Source organism: Sinohyriopsis cumingii, chromosome 17 (genome assembly GCF_028554795.1).
Source record: "Sinohyriopsis cumingii isolate HCF-2022 chromosome 17, ASM2855479v2, whole genome shotgun sequence".
NCBI classification, from domain to species: domain Eukaryota; kingdom Metazoa; phylum Mollusca; class Bivalvia; order Unionida; family Unionidae; genus Sinohyriopsis; species Sinohyriopsis cumingii.
In genome coordinates this window covers 116,008,410-116,029,565 of record NC_142977.1, presented here as the reverse complement: position 1 = coordinate 116,029,565, position 21,156 = coordinate 116,008,410, and the positions used below count along the sequence as shown (strand labels likewise).

Here is a 21,156-nt window from a genome sequence, read left to right as displayed (position 1 = left end):
ACCTCCCAGCGCCACAGGAAGTGGCTTTTACTCGACCACGCCAGGAGGAAGTGTTTTTGCCGATGTTGACCGACTAGAAATTTTGATCGGAGGAAAATGTGCAGGAAACAATTCTTCAGAAATTATTAAAACATATCTGATATTTGCCTCAGATTGTTTAATGGCGGAGTTATGGATAATAACATTTATCATTCTGTTATTAATGAAATTGTCGATGATTATCACAGCGACTGAAAACAATTAATTAATCAGCATGTAATTTAACAATGATTATACACACTGCTCAGCGTGGACCTGTAATAGTTAGGGTAGCAAACTCACGATTGCCAACTTACAAAGCGATTTACGGAGATGGACTTCGTAATTTTGTTATGGGTTTATTCAGAAAAATGGCTCCAAAAGCAATACCGATTGCAAAACAATTAGGGATGAAAGCTATTGAAACTATTCACGATCAAGGTATTGGTAATGTTGGTAATGTTGCCGGTAAAGCATTTTCAGCAATCAAAGAAAGATTAGCTCGATTAGTACGACGAAAACCACAGCCACCAGTAAAATTACCCAGCACTGAAGGTATGTCTGCAAATATCAGTAAAATAATAAATCAAGCTACAAATTAAAAACTAACAGAGTTGGCTCATATACCCCAGTCAGAAAAAGAAACAAAATGTAACGGCTAGTTTAATAGGAGGAAGTGGTGTTCGAGTTAGACAATAACATTTATAGCAAAATGTTCAAATGTATATCCGCTCCAGCGTTTGATATGGACGCACCAATTCTCAAAGATGAATCTATACGCGATTATCAATATTATTCTTACGAAGCACGACAACCAGATCAGCATGGTCGAATTAAATTACAAGTTCAAGATACAAGCAGATATTTCTTACCCGTTGAAGCCATTATCGAAGTAGAAGGGGAACTTTTGAAAGCTGATAACACAGAATATAATGCTAATGGTAAAATTAGTTTCGTTGATAACGGTATCATGGCGTTGTTTGACAGTGCTACATACATGATTGATGGAAAAGTATTGAAAATATTTAAAAAGACTTCGATGTTGCTAAAACAATAATAGGTCTAGTAAGATATTCTGATGATTATACAAGATCAGCTGGCCCGTCATTGATGTTTGCTAAAGACACTTCTGACTTTCCTGACAACAGACAGTATAATATAGGACAACCAAGAAACGCTGCCAACACCGCTGAAGTTGATTTACAAAATGTAACTATTAGCGTTATGCACGCTTCAACTTAGGTTTTACATCACGTCGATCAATGATAAGAGGTAATAGAAAATGTTCATGCGCAATTCCACTGTCTAACATCTTTGGATTTTGTAGAAATGTTAGAAAGGTTATATTGGGGCTAATGATACAGTTGTATTTGTAAGAAAGACTACTGACGATGATGTTATTTGGCGAGAAGGTATTGGCATTGATGCTGGTAAAGTATTACTAACAAAACGTTCGTCGTGGATGCCGGTAATGACTCCAACGATTGCCGAAGAAGAAAAATTACTTTCTTTAATGGAACAAGGCGGTAAATCATTATTATCATGGATAACAGCAACTACAGACAGTGTTCAAAGTACCGTTAATGGTTTATTTACGTGCCGTATATAATCTCAGCAATGTGTTTCTGCGCCAAGGCATATTTTCATTGTTTTTCAAAATACTGAACGAATAAATTCACAAGAAGAAAGTCCAATGATATTTGACAAACATGGAGTTTCCGAAGTTTCACTGAGGAGAAATGGGCATCAAGAACCAGCTGATGATATATTATTAAATTTTGAATTAAATCATGTAGCTCGTGCTTATCATCGTTTAATAACATTTATGGGACTTGATCAAAATATAGATACAAGTTTGCAAATATCACAACTAGATTTTACAAATCTATATCCGATTTATTACTCTTCGCTGGAAAATCTTGATTTATCTAGACAATCTATCGTTGATATTCACTTTCGAGACGTGGGGCCGTTCCTAATTACAGAGGAATTGCTGTTGTACTGATGGACAAATCAATGTTACTTGAAGGTGGTGGTGGAAGAACGAGAGTTACTGATGCTCCAGTAGAAAATGTAATTAAATCACTCAATATCATCATGTTAGTGTCAGTCTGACTCCTGGTCAGATTAAAAAGATTCAATCAGCAAAAAATGAGAAAATATTTATATAACCTCCACAATATGAGAATGAATATCCGTGGAATATCCGGTCATGATTTACATAGACTCGTTGTAGATCTTAAATCTGATAAATACTACGTTAATGAAAATATGATTAAATAATGAAAATATGATTAAATTAATAACTGATAAAATTAAAGGTGAACATCAGACTGTATTTACAACTCTACGTCAGTTATTTGAAAAATCTATTCAAGAGTATCCTACTGACAAACTATAAAAACAAATCATCGAAACAATATAACATTTAAATCAGGTTATATCAGAGTTTGATATTATAAATGTAGAAACTATTTAATCTGCATTTCGGGAGAAACTTATAGCTGAAGGAAAAATAGTACGTTAGGAACCAGTTTATCTCAATCATTGTAAAATAACTGAAGCGGAACTACCAACATTTGTAATACCAGAATTTAGAACCGACGAACCCAAAAAAATCGCTCAACGATCTGATCAATAGTAATTTTCCTAAAATACTTCAGTCATGGAGAAAACGCACCACCAGCAAATATTCTAAGGCATAACAATGATCCATACGGTGGCGGCGGACCTATTTCACCAGGATTTGTAAATATAACTTCAACGATTGCAGTCAATCGTGTATGTGATGTAATTGATGGCAGTTATTAAATAGATCTTGAAAAATCTAGTCAAGCTCAACAAGGATATATTTTATATACATTCACACCTAAAGTACCTCCTGGATATTTAATTGTGCAAGAGCCTATTAATCCTGTTTACATGCGTTGTCATAATCCATTATTATCAAGAATACATTTCAAACTTACAGACCGATCCGCACACTTAATTGATTTAAGAAATGAAAATTTGAATATAAATCTATACGTAAAATCTTAATGATTTTTAATCAGAAAGATATTTTTGTAGAGTGTTTTACAATAAATTATTTAATCAAGAGATATTATATAATGTACCAACATGTGGGAGATTTCATACACGACAAAGATGTACTTGAAAACGCCATCAGAACAATAATGACACCGCCCCCAATCAATACAGAATAATTTAGTGTTGATATAATTATTGACGAATATGTCAATGAAATTGTTTTTTGATGCAGGAACAATTAAAGGAACTGCATTGAGAACATATTATTATGATTACGTGCGATAGAGATCAGATCATAAATTATGTCCATTCTTGTATGGAATTAAATCAGCTTAAAACATATTGTCTAATTTTTCAGACTGATGGGTATATTACCATAAGTAAGATAAAAAATCTCATAAAAACTTTACAAGTCAGGTCAATTTTTAAAAATATTTCAAACTTAGAGGATAATTAACCTCGACACTGCTGTAACTTTCATTTTCATCAGTGACGTTGTTAAAACTTTCACTTTCAAAATCCTTTTTACTATTTTTTACTTTCGTCACTAATTTCACTTTGTCGTTGTTTTCATTTTCACGATCTGACGTAAACTTTTTTAACTGCCTCACACGCCTTTTAATAATTATTTTCGTTTCGTATTCGTGAGGTAATTATGATATAACTTTTTCGATCACGCTCGAAAGAGATACGAATTTTCTAACTTCCGTATCTTTCACAGTAGCCGAAGATTGGAACATAGCTTGCTGGATGAGTTTTATAAATCTGTACTCTGCTGATAGTGTATATCTATCTTCAAATTTATGTGTTTGCAATGATTCAAAATCACAAATATTTTTTTCTGGATCAAGTTGAATGTTTATGCCATCTTTTTTAATCATTTAGTTATTGCAGAAATATTATCATTAATCCTTTCGTAGTTCATTATATAGTATATGTATGTATTTCAATGTATATATTTAGGCAACATTACACAAAAAGTTACCCATCTGAAACCCTAGATTGCCAAACGACATTCTAGCAGGTTTAGAGGACACGAAATATTTACACGACACAACCTCCCATGTGAACCCTTAGATTCTAGCAGGTTCAGGGGGTGTTTTTTTTCTGTTGAAGTTCGAGCTTTGGGGTGGACCCCACTTTTTAATGCAAAATCGCCACCATCGACAGTTGTCTGTAACGGCTGTCGAATGCCGACCCTCGAGTATTAGAATCAGCCATGCTATCAATGAGCAACGTTCCAATCTTATAGATATATGTTTCGAAAATCATTATAAAGTTACCTCTGCTGGATTGCAACAGATGATTATTATATAGTACTGGGTAAAAAATTACAGCGTGGATTTATTTCTGTTTCTAAACACACTGTATCAAATAATTGTATATATATTTCTGAAGAACGAAAAGATCTAGAAATACTTGAACTGTATTTGTACATGTAACGGCGTGTGCGACTTGTTTTCTGCCTTGATTGTTTCGATAAGTTAGATAGTGCAAACACCCTTCTACCGGAGATAAATATGCTACAGAGTTATGTCCCTTCTTGAGACCAATAACGTTCCAACAAGCAATGTAACTACTGAATTACTCTACCGGAGAGAGCGTTAGCTAGACAGAGTTATCTCCCTTCAACAATACCAATCTCACAATGAGTATAATTAATCGTTGTATTATGAAATTTCAGACACACAAAATACCTACACACACTTTGCGACTGGCAAAACACCACAAAAGTAGAATTAATATAGATAATTGTGGTGTTTTGGTGGAATGAGAATGTAGACACAAACAAATTAAATAACCAAATAGTAATATAGTATTAGTAGCAACACTACTTGATTACTCTACCGGACATAGCTTGGTAGAGTCTCCCTTCAATAATACTGAAATGTAATTTTTCGATAAAGCTGATTTGGTTATTTTATTTGGGACATACTATACTGAAGCTGAATGAATTTCAAAATATTTACCAGCTGCATTTATCGATATAAATATTATTTCTCCTGCAGTCTCTGTATTTACAGATACAACTGATCTTTTACTTTTTTTTTTATTAGAACCAGTATTTCCAGATCGGTAATTCTGACTTTTTCTAACAGCTCGCAAATTACACAAACAATTAATTTTTGTTTTTTGAATCAATATGGTCGATCAAGAGACTTTTCTCTAAATCCATGAAACATTCGAAAAGAAATTTATGGAAGAAATTTCTTTTCTTCCCAACAATAAATCATAGATAACCAAAATTAATAACATAACCGACTAAAGTTGTTTTTGGTCGACAGTGCCTAATGATGCCATCACGGGATGCTTCATAATCCTTGATGATGGGATGCTTCACAAATTTATGTTGTTCCATTTGTATATAATGTCATTTGTTTAAATGATTATTTGCCTAAACTATTATTTTGAAATCTAGGTAGATAGTCTTCACTGTTTACTTTAACTTTGTCATTATTGTCGTTTTCATTTGATGTGATGTGATGTGATGCGATTTTGATTTTTAACGTAGCTTTAACAATTTTTCAGTCATATCGCTACGATGTCTGCAATGTGGCAGTTTATAGTGATGTCTAGCACTGGGGCATCATGCCGCAGACATGTAGCATGATGTCCCACCCAGTCACATTATCTTGACACCAGGCCGACCAGTCCTAACACTAACCTCTTAATGCTGAACGCCAAGCGAGGCAGCTGTTAGTACCATTTTTAAAGTCTCTGGTATGACTCGGCCGGGGATCGAACCCACGACCTCCCGCATCCGAGGCGGACACTCTAACCCGTTTTTATTTGATGAAATCATAATAACATTTGAGCTCTCTGTATTTTTTTTTACAAACACATCGCACACACAGCTGTTTTTCTCCTCTAAGTCGAACACCACACTTCAAACACAGTTTAGGTCCTAAACTCCCTCTCCGTATACATTTTAAATGATATCCGCAGAATTCGTTTACACAAGTTTTGTCACAGTGAGATTTAGAACCTATGATAAGCCATTTGCATTTGCTCCTTGTTTGAATCATTATATATATATATATATATATATATATATATATATATATATATATATATTTAAATATATACTTGTCTTCATTATAATATGAATGAGATACTATCAATGATTAAAATTAAGCCTTCTAAAAATAAATTTAATTTTGACAGAATATTCCCTGACTTACCCATACGAGCTCTGGTTGATCCGATGAATACAAGTTTGATTAATACTATTCATGACGCCGAGACAGAATTTAACAAAGATTTAATTTGCATCTCATGTGTGGTCGACGTTCAAAGTCATACGCAACACAGATGGTGTCGACAAAGTCGTTGATGCTACAATGAACGACAAAAAAGCGCCAACGATTATTAATTACCTCGACGATCAAAGATATTTTTTCAGAGTAAAATTTATTGTATTAGCAGAAACAAACAACACTTGGATTATCAGTGACAAACGTGACCGTTTCCTTTATAATGAAATAATTGACGTAGTAAGTAAAAATTCCAAACCAGGAATGTTGACTGGTATTAACAAACCGTATCATGAAATAGCGTATCCTGTAACCGCAGTTATTTAAGGAATGTATCTGATAAATGATAAACCCAGTGTCATTAATCTAAAACCGATTAAATTTTCAAAAATAAATCGTTTAGCCGAACGAGTAACTGAGCATTTTACAAACGCGGTACGTGGAAACGGTTTAATGAATAAAAGACGTAGAATAATACACGAGTGGGGAGAAATAGTTAAAGATAAAAGAGCATCTGTCAAAGACGTCACTGAATTAGGAAAGAAATTAAAATTCCTGATAAAATTAAGAACAATAACTGGAGAGATTTTGTATGAATAGAAATTTAAATTGAAAGACGCTCGGATTCAAGTCGTGCGTGGGCTAAAGCAGTAACAATATATGCACGAAATCGAACTGTTAAATTATATCAAGGAGATTTATTTGATTTTATTAAAGAAATAAGCAAAGTGATCCTGTATCAATGTGATTATGGAAATTATAATGGAAATTATTATCAGTTTGTACGGCCTAATGTAGATATTTATCGTACAGAATCTCTCCATGAAGAAATGAAAAATCTTGCGGTGAAATATACCTATGACGACGCTGAACAGTTACTGAGTAATAGTTTTACCGTTCCGTCATTTGCTGCTCATTTAGCTAGAGAGAAAAAGTTCGTGGAAACCAACATAATTGGATTTTCTTGAAGAAATACAACGCAGTTGTGTCGAATACGGACACGATGGATTATGGAATACCAGATACGAATACAGGGATGTTATTTCGGTTGATATGGTTGCATGTTATCCGGTAAGTTTTCTTGGTATGGGAGAGTATTTTGAGCGATTTGGACATTCAACACACGTGATGAACAGAGTATCGATAAATGGACCATTGCCATATTTTGACCTGACTGGATTTGCTTGTTTCGAGTAATTTGCTTTTGCCGAACATCTTCTTCCGATTTATTCTGTCTGGTTTGGCAAACATTTTTCAGAAAAAAATATGGACACCAACTGTAATATTACGAGATATGTTCGATGTATTGGAAGTGAAGCAATTATATCATATAGTTCGCAGAAAAAAGTTTGGTTACCACAACAAAAGAAATATTCTGATGACGAAAATCCTGATATAACTGATTATTTTCTTTGGATATTAATATGCAAATAACCGATCAGCAAGTGTTCGATTAAATTGTTCAAAAATTGCCTAATCACGATGCATTGTGGTATGTCTTCGTCTGATTTTGACATTATGTTATTTCATCTGAGATGATAATGTACCAAGAAATTCCTTGCCAGGATCAACCTTTAATAGTTGTGCCATCGTAAGGGTCTTCGTTGATAAATTCGTTCAAAAGCAGGATAAATTTCAGCCGCTGTTTTAGTTGATAACGCTTCTGCTTCCTTATATCTACTTGCAACGTCAACGACAGTTAATGCGTATTTGTTTGTTAATTGACGTCTTCCAATTTTAATTGTATCATATGGTAAAAAAAATCTGCTTGATGAAATTATTAGGAGTGCTAACATCAAAATGTGCATGCTGAATAATTTTAGGTGGTTGGTATATAAATTTGCAAAATTGCCTGTCGTGCTTACCATTTGGCAGCAACATCACGTGTAACATTTGTTGCATCAGCGAATTTATTTATCGCTGCTCTACCTTTCTAATATCCTCTTGGGATATAGAAAATCGATTACATTATTTTATAATAATCGGTTAATTAATACCGGCTCTGAATAATAATTTACCTTTCATCGCTAATCTTACCAATCAATTAGCTAATGATTCTCTACAAGATTTATTTTGTATGGAATTTAACGAGTGAATCAACCTTACATCTGCAATATGTCGTTGTTGAAGATCTTTACTTTTATAAGCTACGTTATGAGCGTGACATGCTTGATCAATCGCATTTATTGGATACTCTCCAGGTCTTGGTTGATTTCGCTCGTCAAGTCGAATATCAAGCTGAGTTCCAGGACCACAATACTTATATCCTGGAAGATGTTTTTATCCCATGGAGTTCCTGGTAATTTTCCTAATGAAGTAGCTTTATCACCACCGATTTTATTGCTAGAAATAAATTTATATTTATTTGTACCACATTTTACACATTTTCCTGTAAGTTCACGCTTTTTATTTTTTGTTATTATTGCTGTTAATCCAGTTAACCAACAAGATAAACGACTCAATCTAAAGAATGCAGATAATGCGTGTCTAAGATTTATGACGCATTGTGGAGGAAAGATGATAATTCATGAAGTCATCACTGTTAATGTAGTTTTAAAAAGGGACATAAAAAAATATGCACAAAATTTGATTTTGACAAGAACATATGCAGTTTAGAGTGTTAAGGAAGTTTTCAAATAAATGACTTGTTTCTCTTTAGTGAGTCAATCATATATCCGCTCTCTTTCCTGATCAAAATGAACATAGTCACGCCTATTGGAAATTGGCCACCAAATAATTTATTTGTGGGTTTTTAGCATTACGTTTTCATACTAAATAAAATCAATGTCACCTGCACGAATATTTAATGTCAAAGACTAAATGCAAGAGTGTCTCCTGAACCAAGTCCCCAAATGAAATGATTTGTAAAAAAAAACCGAAAAAGTAATTACTTGAAAATTATGTCAAAATTATGGATTTATTATGAAATGTTTTGTCCAGTTGTCCACAACATTATTGAATAAGAATTATTTATGTAAAGTTCTTTTCATAATTTGCTTCAGATCTGAGAGAGAGAGAGAGAGAGAGAGAGAGAGAGAGAGTTCCTGACCTCCTTTACAGAGGTGTAACTCCTTGCTATATCGATGGTTACATTGTTGGTTTGTGAAGAGCAGCACGTTCCTTTGAAATCACACTACACTCGATATAGAACGATTCCGTACATAGAAAAATACATTTTGGATATAGAAATTCATAGAAAATTATTACATTTATTCAAGCCTATTAACTTATACACTTCGGGAATTTCTGTCTTTTAAAGTAGAATGCAAATAATTCAATATTTAATGAGTCAACAATTGCCAAAATGCTTACAAATTCCATGTTTCAGACTAATACTAAAATCGTTTGTAGTAAAATCAGTTTAGTGAATGTTTGACATCAAAATATCAAAATATTATGTTCTGCAAATTTACATTTATTCTGTGCATAAAGTTACCTAAAATATTTCATGATTAATATTTCATAAGAAAAAGACGCAAAATGCTATTGCATTGCAGTACTAAAAGAAAATCCATTAAAAGGATTCAGTTAATACCATAATGTCGTTAAATATTTGAAATATTGTATTTCAGAACTAAAATAATTCTCTCAAATATAGTAATGTGTTTTCTCTTACCTGTGAATGAAACGCAAAACTATATGAAGTCTAGGGAGAAAATTACCACAAAACTCAGGCAGCTATATATATATATATATATATATATATATATATATATATATATATATATATATATATATATATATATATATAATTCTTTTATAAAAATCGGTATTAAACATCACTACTGCGCAATTCTGGTAAAACCAGAACTTCGAAATAGAGGTTGTTTACATCTAAAGTCACATATTCCCAATCATTTTACTCTAAGAATACGATGAAAATAAAAAGTTGTTTACTTGACTCATAATCAAGGCCAGGAACTAGGCCATCGTAAGGATACAAAGGTGCTTACGACAAAACAATCAGGTCAAACAAATTTCTGGAAAATATCAAATTCCAGTAAATAAAATTGCATTAATTTAAAATGTAATAAAAAAATTGAAACTTACAGACAACTAAATTGAATCAAATATAAATTAAATCAAATATACACAACAGTGTGTGCGTTGTGTATGTGTGTGTGTGTGTGTGTGTGTGTATGTGTGTGTTGTGTGTGTTTGTGCACAGCAAGGAAGGCAACCTCGCTCCACAAAAGGCCAGAGGTTCAGACAATTGACTCGTTCCTGTACTTCAGAGTGAAGATTCCTTTTCCGGATTTTACGGAAAATAACGAACATGTTTAAAAAAACATACTCATTTTCCAATAATGATCGGCCTTTTTTGGCAAGAGTTCCTGCTATCCGACTTCAGAGTTCATAACCTTTACGATATCTATTTTGTACTTGTAAACGTGAGCACGGAAAAAAAATTGTCTGAGACAGCAATGTTTCCTTACAAGGCATCGGTACTGAACGTCAGCACAGGAAGATTTGATGAGATTCAACTTTTCCTCTCGAATAGCCTGTGATAAGTAATGTACGTAACACGAGAATCATGATTCTGAGCAGAATACAGGAGGCAACACTGCAATATACTTTTACAATGTAAAACATTATTGCGATAATTAACCAGTAATCAAAATCTTTATTAAAATTTTACAAGCGTGAGTTACAACATTAAAACTGCATTATATGGAAATTCAATGAAATTCAACCGTCACAGGTTTGGGACAAATATATACAAGAAATTCATAAAATAAATGGCGAAGTAAGCTGCAAAATGATCATCAATTTATCCGCTTTAAGCATGGTAATTGTGTAAGAAAAATTTCTATCCACAAATAATTCTGGATCTCTTTGACAAGTGATTTATATTCTCAATAGCCTATATAAACTTAGTCTTTCCATTGATTTGATCGAAAACTGAAGTTTTTGTCTTACACTATCTTCACATCTCTTACCTAATATTTTATATTTATTTTTATCATATACACTCTGACAACACGAAACATAGCCTTATTCTTTCTTAAATATAAGCTTTATAACACGGTTAGCCCAACACTTCCAAGTTTCTCCCCATCTGTCTTCTTGCATGCTTAGATTTCTAAATCAACATTTCAGTAGACTTATTTATACCACGAATATATTTACAAAATGGCAAATGAACGATTTCAATATCGTCGGCATCATAAGCCCCCGAAACCCATACCCATGATTACGAAGCTATATTCGAGTCAAACAGACGAAGCAATCCAGTTACAGATATCACGGTACCAATTGTTTTTTCATATACCTCAATACAAATGTTTTGTGAAACAAATATACTTTCTATCCTACCTCAGCATGCATGTCACACACTGTCATAGAGAACAATGCTAGCTTGTCAATTTGACAAGGACAAAACCAGGTACTCCATTGCATTTAAGAGAGATAACTCTGCTGGAACTAGACAGGGGTAAGAGTTATCTAGTCACAACATACGCAGTTTCAGCCATGTGTACCACATTTAAAAAAAAAATCATAAAAAAATACAAAATATGGTCCAGATAGGAATTAACATAATCTCACATGTTGCCAAGAGACTGAACCTTTCTTTTAAAGCCTAACAGAAAGTACGACTCTTACATAATGCACCAATCACAGCTAGTGTTGTTCTTTTTTCCGAATGCAATGTTCCTACACGTTAAGCTCCGCCCACCTGGACTTGCGCAATTGGTACCGTTATACCTTACAGGTGTTTTGGCTACGCTTTGAAAGATTTTCATTCCAGATATGCATAGCCTTCAATGCTTGCAAAGATAGAAATTTCTGGCACATATACTGGGACCGTTTTAAGGAAAATCCTAGATACTCGTAGTAGGATTCAGTCTTTACCACTGTTAACACGTTTCATACCTTATGAGATAGCTGTTTTGCAAAATACAATCACCCTTGTTCTTTTGTTTCCATATTCGCTTTTAAATTCCTCATTAAGAAATATGAATGCATTGTATTGAGCATACTTTACAGCTGGTGGGCAGTGCTAATAAGACAATGAAAAAGCTAGCCATTGTTCACCGAGTTCTAATATTTGCTATTAAATCAAAACCCATTTGATACCCTCTATGTATGGAGACATGTCAGAGTCAAAATGATTTGCTATAGCTGTCTTTCATTATAATGAAGAAAACACTCCCCACCCCCATAGATTTAATATTAACGCCAAATGTTCTTCTCTTTCCTTTTGTCCAATTATATTGTTATTCGTGATTTATTTCTTTTGTCTAACATATTTGATTGAAAATTAATAAGGTTTTCTTTTAACTGCAAATATTGTAAGACATAATTTGTTCATTTCTTACATAATTATTTGTTCTTTTATTTATATTTCGCAATGATGTTATAAAGACCGAAATAATACTGGTAAATGATCGCGATTAAAGAAAGAAAAGGATGAATTTATAATAAAAGACGAATTTGTAATAATAATGATAATAATAATACTCTTCCTCCTCCTTATCCGCCTCCTCATTCTACTCCTCATATTCTTCTTCTTCTTCTTCTTCTTCTTATTATTATTATTATTCTTATTCTTATTAGTAGTAGTAGTATAAAAAGTTATGGAATGAATTGTTTACATTTTGATACCATATTATTATTTTAAATACAAACCGTGATCATACTTTTTTCATTGTTAAATAAAAGTTTTCTTTGTAGCACTGATATAATGTTTGAATTTAATTCGTTTTGGCTGTTTCGATTCTTCTGTAAGATATACCGGGATTCTTCACGGATCTAATGCATTGTGAAAATTTTTATTACCTTCGATTATTCCATGTTTGGCATTTTCTGTTGTTGCTCCGTAATTTAAAGTATTGGTACTCTGTAACTTAAGGTTTTGATACTCTGTAATTTATAGCTTTGCTACTCTGTAACTAAAGGGTTTGGTACTGTGTAATTTAAGTTTTTATACACTATAATTAAAATGGTGTTATTTTGGTTCAGTTTTATCTGTATAACACTGGCTCAGAAGCCGACCTGCAACGCAGCGTTGACAAGTTCTCCAGCTCCTGCACAAGCTTCGGTCTCCCCATCAATACCAAGAAGACTGAAGTCCTGCATCAGCCGGCCCCTGGAAAGCTCTATATCCAGCCAAACATCATCGTCAACGGCCAAAAACTCAACGCAGTGATCCGCTTCACCTACATTGGCAGCACACTGTCGCAGAGAGTCACTACTGACGACGAGGTGAACCTCCGCATTGCCAGAGCCAGCGCAACTTTCGGCAGACTGCATGCCAATGTTAGGAATAGGAGAGGCATCAGCATCCAGACCAAACTAAAGTTCTACAGGGCAGTTGTGCTCCCACCACTACTTTACTTATGCGAAACATGGATGGTGTACCAACGCCATGCCAGGAAGCTGAACCACTTTCACACCACAAGTCTCAGAGAAATCCTCAACATCAAGTGGCAGGACAAGGATCCAAACACTGTGGTACTCACCCAAGCTCGTCTCCCGAGCACCCACACCATCCTGATGTAGTCCCAGCTACGCTGGGCGGGACATGTTGTACGCATACCAGGCCACCGGCTGCATAAGAGACTCTTCTATGTTGAGCTACAGCAAGGACAAAGTTCCCACGGGGGTCAGAAGAAACGCTTCAAAGACAATCTGGAAGCTGTATTGAAAGCGTTCAACGTAAATCCTGATTCATCGGAGCAAACAGCAAGCGATCGAGTCACTTGGCGTTCCTCCGTGCACAAAGGCTCCACGTTGTGCAAATCTAACAGGACAGCAGCTGCAGAGCTGAAGAAGCAAGCCCGAAAAGCGCATGCCATCAACCCTCCTGGAGATGTCCCATTCATCCCTTGTCCTTTATGCAGACGAACATTTCGTGCAAGGATTGGCCTCATAATCAACCTGCTCACGCACCGAATAGAACCAGCCCCTCAAACTCTCAGATGACTAGAGTGGTCCTCGTTGACTCGACAGGCGAACACCAACAATCAGCATAACTTATTATTGTACATGATATCGAATAGATTTCCAATCCAAAATAAGTTTTAAAACTGCAGCATCCATTTGACTCTTTCGAGTCTGGAGTAAAAGTTAAACCTGAGCACATGCGAAGATAAACTTTACATAAACACGACAATGGCCTACTTTATTAATGATACGTCCACAAAATATCTGTTTTTGGATGTTGAACAGCCAGGGCTATACAATTGTATAGTTTTATCATCGGGACTAGTCACTTTGTTTCTTTCAGGCACGTACCTGACAACAAGTGTTAAGTCCATGACAAGTGCAATCCCCCCAACCCCACCCCAAAACAAACAAACAAACAAACAAACAAAAGCTCTCAATTTCTTAGCACATTAATTTTTGGTAGTTCCTTCCTGTTCCAGGCATCTTCTTATTCGTGTTATTTGTGGCACGCAGTCTAAAAATGACCCAGAGTATGTGCCAATAGGTGTATATTTGAATTTGACTTGGTAGTTATCAGCCATGAGTCTTCGACTCACAAAAGTGTGAACTGTTTTAAGCTGCAGACCAATGTTTTTTTTTTTTCTGGTTCAAGCCCAGCAAACGGTATAAAGGCGATACTTTTGAAGATACGTCTTCCCTTCTGTGGCACGGAGGTGTACTCTATCACACAAAGGTGCCTTACAATCGTTCGTTACTTATTGTGTGGCGATAGTTTGTGGTTTCTAAATATTTTAAAATTACTAGAGGCCTTGAACGCATGATTCACGTTGAAGTGTGTGCTGCCGAACATTCAATAAGTGCAGTCGTGGATTCTCTGACATAATGCTGGAGAAATCTCCAGATACGCATTCATATTGTGCGCTGAAATATGTCTTTACAAACATTGGCGAAAGACAGTCTTTTGCAGACAAAGAATGGCTTTGTTTATCATGATTGGAAGAAAGTAAATATTTCACCATACGGCATAAACATGTCAGCTGATAGCTACTGATGTGTGTGTGTGTGTGTGTGTGTTTGACAGAATAAGGCAAGAAATAACTTAGTTTTGCCTTAGAACGATTTGATTATTTTTCGTCGTACATGCGTACAACTTTCCCTAGGGTTTATACTTTCTTTTTTGTTTATAGGTTAAGTGACTGAACAAGCATGTATCTCGTCGTAGATCACTTGCGGTGAGACACATAAAAACCACGGTATGCACGGGTATTTTACCCTTACTAAAACTCATTCTCCTGTGGATTTAAGGCAAATTTCTTTTTTTAATTGACACATTGGTATTTTGGGATCTTGTCAAGGCGTGTATGTCCTTCATTTTGTTCTACAACCATAAGGGTAAGTGTTACATCTTTATTTTATTTGATATGTTAAGCATATTCAGTTTTTATGTCGTAGCGTGAAATGTTGCCGTTACCACTACGCGGATTTAAAACTTTGTGAACTTTTGAATTGTTACATGTTGCTATTAAGAGTTTAATTTAGTAGCATGTATCTATAGATTTTAATTCCGTAATTAAGACCAGTTTGGTTTTATGTTAGCTGTCTGTGTATGGGTGGATGTATCAGGTTGTCGGTCTGGCTGTCTGTACGTCTGTATGGGGATGGAAGCAGGTGAAACCATTAGGGCCATACAAGGACGGAAGTGCTGATTTCTAAACTTGTGCGCATGGTGGATCCATGAAGGGTGTGTGTGGCCAATTTAAGTGTGCCAACCCAAGAATTCAGGTGAACTGTGTGGCTTGACAAGGGACATATGAACTAGGTCAAAATTTTCGTTTGCAAGTTTATACAAGTATTTATATGAGTCATGCGTGGTTATGAATCGTACGGACTGTACAAATGGCTATGAATCACGTGTCGTATGTTGTGTACAATTGTTATGATGATTACAATTGAACATGTTTGTTCCAATTGTTTATGTTGTTTCAACAGAGTACATGGAACAGATGGTGTGTTTCAATTGAGTACAATTGAATTGCTTTCAATACATGAGATTAAACGAATCTTGCTTTCATTATATGAGATATGAATTTTTTTTTTGTTACATGAGATTATATAAACCTTCCTTTCATTACACGAAATTATATGAATCTTCCTTTCATTACACGAAAATATATGAATTTTACTTTCATTACACGAGGTTATATGAATTTAATTTCATTACACGAGATTATATGAATCTTCATTACATGAGATTATATGAATCTTATTTCATTAAATAAAATTATATGAATCTTACTTTCATTACATGAGATTATATGAATCTTCGTTTCATTACATGAGATTATATGAATCACGCCTTCATTGCATGAGAACATATGAATCTTATATTTGTTGTCCCATTTGTGAATATTTGTGTAAAGTAAATAAAAGTCGTGTGTTTACAATCGCACTGCATTTGTAGAGGATATACATATTTTTATTAATTCATTTCATTAACTACCATCTTTCATCACATTGTGTTGTGTTGTCATTTAATCCAGGCATCCATTCAGGTCAAATCCTGTTGCAGTGAGGAGTCCGATTTCTTTTAAACTCCATATCCAGTATGCACTTGTACACGAGGTCTCTTGTTAGATAAATTGTTTAGAGGGGGAAATAATATTAACAAAAACAACCTGCTAGAAATGAAGGGAATTTGATAACCATATCTTAGATGAGCAAGCCGCCATGAAAAATGATCCGTTTTTTTATTGACGTACACATAATGTCGTCCACCCTTTACTTCGTTTGCATACCGATCTAAGGGATTTATTTTGGTTAAATTTTTGATCGTATCAGACGCAAGAAATGCGATATGTTCCCGTAAAATAGACCCGACCTAACGCGTTTTTTTGTGTCTGTTGTATACATTTTGCATTATGTATTTACCGGATGCTTCTCAACGATACCTATCAGTGCCAAGAGTCCAGCTGCAACTCGTTTTAGAAGGACTGGCGCTACAAATACGAAACTTTAATTTTACATTTTATGAAATAAACAATAAGATATATCTGCTAGTCTGACATACAGGTAACAAAAAATAAAATGAACGGGTTAGTAAATTGTAACAAAAAATGAAAATGCATGTAAATTTTGCAGCAGATAGCACAAATAACACAATTTCATTGTTGCATATAATTTAGTGCCAAATCAAAGTGTACAATACAGTCATACCTACATAGTTACATATGATGACATTTTACACCAATATTGGCATTATACACAAGGAAATGAGAAAATATCATTTAGAAAAACGGACAAGTAAAGACGATATCAGTTACATGCAGTAATACGTTACTGGTCTACCTTATCATATTATATACACATTTTTTTCTCATAGTGTTATATATATATATATATATATATATATATATATATATATATATATATATATATATATATATATATATATATATATATATATATATATATATATTTGTATGTTGTACTTGACCTTGTCCAAAATCAAGTTCATAGTGTATGTGACCAGTGACATTTATTTTGTAAACAACATAATACATAGATAAAATTCTCTGAGTGTGGATTAAATATTCAGTTCATTATTAATGTAAACATGTTTACCTGATTTTGAGCTAAAAGATACAGTCTGACCTTGGAATCTTCTAGAATGGAAAATTATAATTAGTGTCAGAAAATTTCCAGAAAATGGTAATTGCTATCTAGGTCAAGCAGAGGGGTAACAATAATTCATTCTTTTCTTCCATCTGAAGCAGAAGCATTCTGATTATTGTGTTCAATTCTTTAGTTCAATGGATTTATTTATTCAAAATAGTATTCACTGGAATGCAAAGTGCTACTATTCGTGGACTGGAGCATTAATTTGAAATTATAGTGAATTCAGACAACGACTTTTTTATTTTTTAAATTGTGATACATAAAAGGACTGTTAGCACTGCCACATTAGCACGTCCTAGACTACAGGCACATCGATAAATTCAAAAATGGAATGTAATTGGACTCGCACTGGAATTCAATTGGAACTTCATGTACTTTTACTTGTGATAGAACGTTCAGGACTATACGCTATTTAATTCACAATTGTGTAAGTTCTATTTTCACTTTGTATTCGTGGGAAATAAAGTACGTGTTGAAATTTACAAACGTTGTTGGTTTTCGATTTTTTCTTTACTTACTTTAAGACTTTTTGAATCGTAACAATATATATATATATATATATATATATATATATATATATATATATATATATTGATAGTCGCTCAGGATTTTAATTCGCACTTATTTCGTACACGATGTTTTGGGAAATACAACATAAAATCGTATCAAGCTGGTAAAAGTACGGAAATATTTATACATCTATGGTCATTTATACTAAACTGTTTGGGGGTTTTGTGTGCAATAATGTTCAGAGCCTGTTAATTCCAAATATATGACCAGTTGATGCAGTAACATACGGCAATCAACAAAGTGAAATAACACTTGTTCTAAACAGCCGCCTCCCCCCTTTCCTTACAAATGGCTTCCAACGTATTAATCCAAGCTCGAATAAATTTCAGGTCCTCATATTCGATGATTCCTCTCGTATAAAGTTCGTCATATAAATTTGGAAGGTCCAAATAATCGCCTGAGCTAGAAAGCTCTGACAGCAGATTTATTAGCACGTTACTTCTCATATACAAGTCATTTTCAGCGTCAAAGTCTTTCAAAATGTTGTGAGGATTTCTGTCTTGCCTCACATAAGGCGACGAAAATATTAACTTTATACCGTCCCTATGGAAAAAATACTCGGCAAAGTAGCTTCTCCAGATATCGGTAACTCTTCCACTAACACTGATTGGGAGGGGCAGGTAGCGAAATGCTGGCTTTGCCCATAATGTTGCTTGGGCATTGAAGGGGGTATAGACACCTTTCGGAATCGTGAGAGGTTGGTGGCTTTTCAGTGTAGCTTTGAAATCAAACGGATTGTTGCGAGTGAATCTATAAATAGCATCGACATCCGGTTGTTTGTTAGCCAGGGATTGGATAACACCAATGACCACAGAAACACTTGATTGGCACAAAGTTGGAGTTACTGCGGGATTACGTATTTCCTCCAACGGAAATCCCCTTGGCCACGAGTACGTTTCGTTGACACCAAAGTATGGATATATGTTAATCATTGGCTTTCGAGATGCAGAACACGGAGTTAAATAACTGAAATTTGTTTTTGCTGTAAGCATTCCAGAATCAATTAAACCTACATTATCATCATCAAAATCCCATATGTACTCGGCACCATGATGAATCGCATATATATAACCAATGTTCTTTCTACCAAAATGTTTCCATGGTAATGCCTTCGAAATCGCAGGATACAATCTATCATGATCAATGGGCTCCAGAAATGTAACACGTTCTCGCTTGTATCCAAATTCAGACATATAGGACTCCCTGGGCTGCGTTTGAATGTCGGCGACTACAACCATACACCATTTGGGGTCTTCAGCTACATACCTAACGGATTCTGATGGCTTAAAAATTGTGGTAACAACTGCCCAATTTTTGCAATTTGGTTTGTGATCATGAAGAAACAATGCATCTTCTTCAATTTCCAGATTATTCGGAACTTTACGGAACGGTTTTCCGGAGAACAGAGTCATTTTGGTATTCGGCAACTTAATTTCTGACGTCGCGTCCAGGATGTGTGAAGGCTTGTCAGCGTGTACAACTGTGGTCACTAATGACTCTACTTTGTGATCCATGCTGCTTTTCTGATTTTCACATCTTGTGATGATATAATTTGTTTCATAGAGAAGAAGCAAAGACATTGTTATCATTAGTACAAAAACGCTCTTGTTCTCTGTCGTTGAATTCATTTTGTTGTTTACAACTGGAAGCTGTAATCGCATGGTACGTATTAGATGTCATGCGCAAGTAAGATACTAGATATATAGTATGGTGGGGCGACGAAAAGAATATTGATAAATAAATCGAGAGCGTTTTAGAACTTGAGTCTTTGCAAATACCCTTTGAGCCCATCTCTCAAATATATAATTGCTAACGTTCAAGATAATACTATGTAGCTGATGTTTGTTACAAGTTCGAGGTTTTGCTTCCAATTCTTCTACCACTGATCCTCTGTTCACTCTGGCCAACTCAACATATTTCCCTTAAGCGCCTTTTTCTCTTCCAAAATTTGTATCATTGTTTGGTGTGTCATTGACGGTAATATCAAATTTAAACATGACGTTATGTTATTAAAGCCATGGACTATACAATGAAGTAAAGAAATCGGCATTTTTGTTCCAGGGCATAGGAGTACGTTAATGATCTACATATAACAGAGATGTACAATGTGTAATATAAGGAAATATTTCAAAATGAAAAGACTGTATTGTCACGAGTGGCAAAGAAACAACTGAAACATTTTACTTGAGCCCGTTAGTGCCAATTGAGTAAATGAGGAAAAATTATATTGCAAATATTCGCAAGAATAATGAGAATAAATACAATAATATTCCAGATAAACGCAGTATGCTCGCGAATAAACACAATATTTTCGCGAAACTACGCAGAGCATTTCCACTCGAAATATGATCTTACAAGGCAAGAGATGAATTGTTGTTTCTTTAGAGGTTGGAGTACACGCAGGCATGAATGGATTCTACGGCTTTTATAAAGTTGTATTGTTGCCTCAGATGAAGTTATTCTGAGATTATTTGCTGTTAGGTTTTTTATCAGTAGGCTGTCATTATACAAGTCACAGAGGAGGGAGTATCCATCAAACATTTTAAAAGTAGCGTTATACATAGCGTAGCAGATGCAGTTATACCAGTCACCAGGGTCCCCTACGGGAATTTCCATTACGCCATATGTGTACATGTGGTGCCAATCTGACCACCTATGAGAATGGTAATGTCAGAAATATCTATAGGATTAACATGTAGGAGATCCATTGACCCTTTAC

The 21,156-nt window shown here is 34.6% G+C and overlaps 1 protein-coding gene across 1 annotated transcript; it reads right to left on the bottom strand.

Moving 5' to 3' along the window:
- Positions 1 to 18,694: 18,694 nt before the first annotated feature.
- On the bottom strand, positions 18,695 to 19,849 carry LOC149779715 (uncharacterized). Its single transcript, XM_089938460.1, has one exon. The coding sequence runs from the start codon at positions 19,847 to 19,849 to the stop codon at positions 18,695 to 18,697; it is 1,155 nt and encodes a 384-aa protein (XP_089794586.1).
- Between the last annotated feature and the right edge of the window lie 1,307 nt (positions 19,850 to 21,156).

What these genes read in the sequence shown, in the direction of transcription:
- LOC149779715 (XM_089938460.1), bottom strand. Translation starts at nt 19,849, where the DNA reads ATGACTCTGTTCTCCGGAAAACCGTTCCGTAAAGTTCCGAATAATCTG.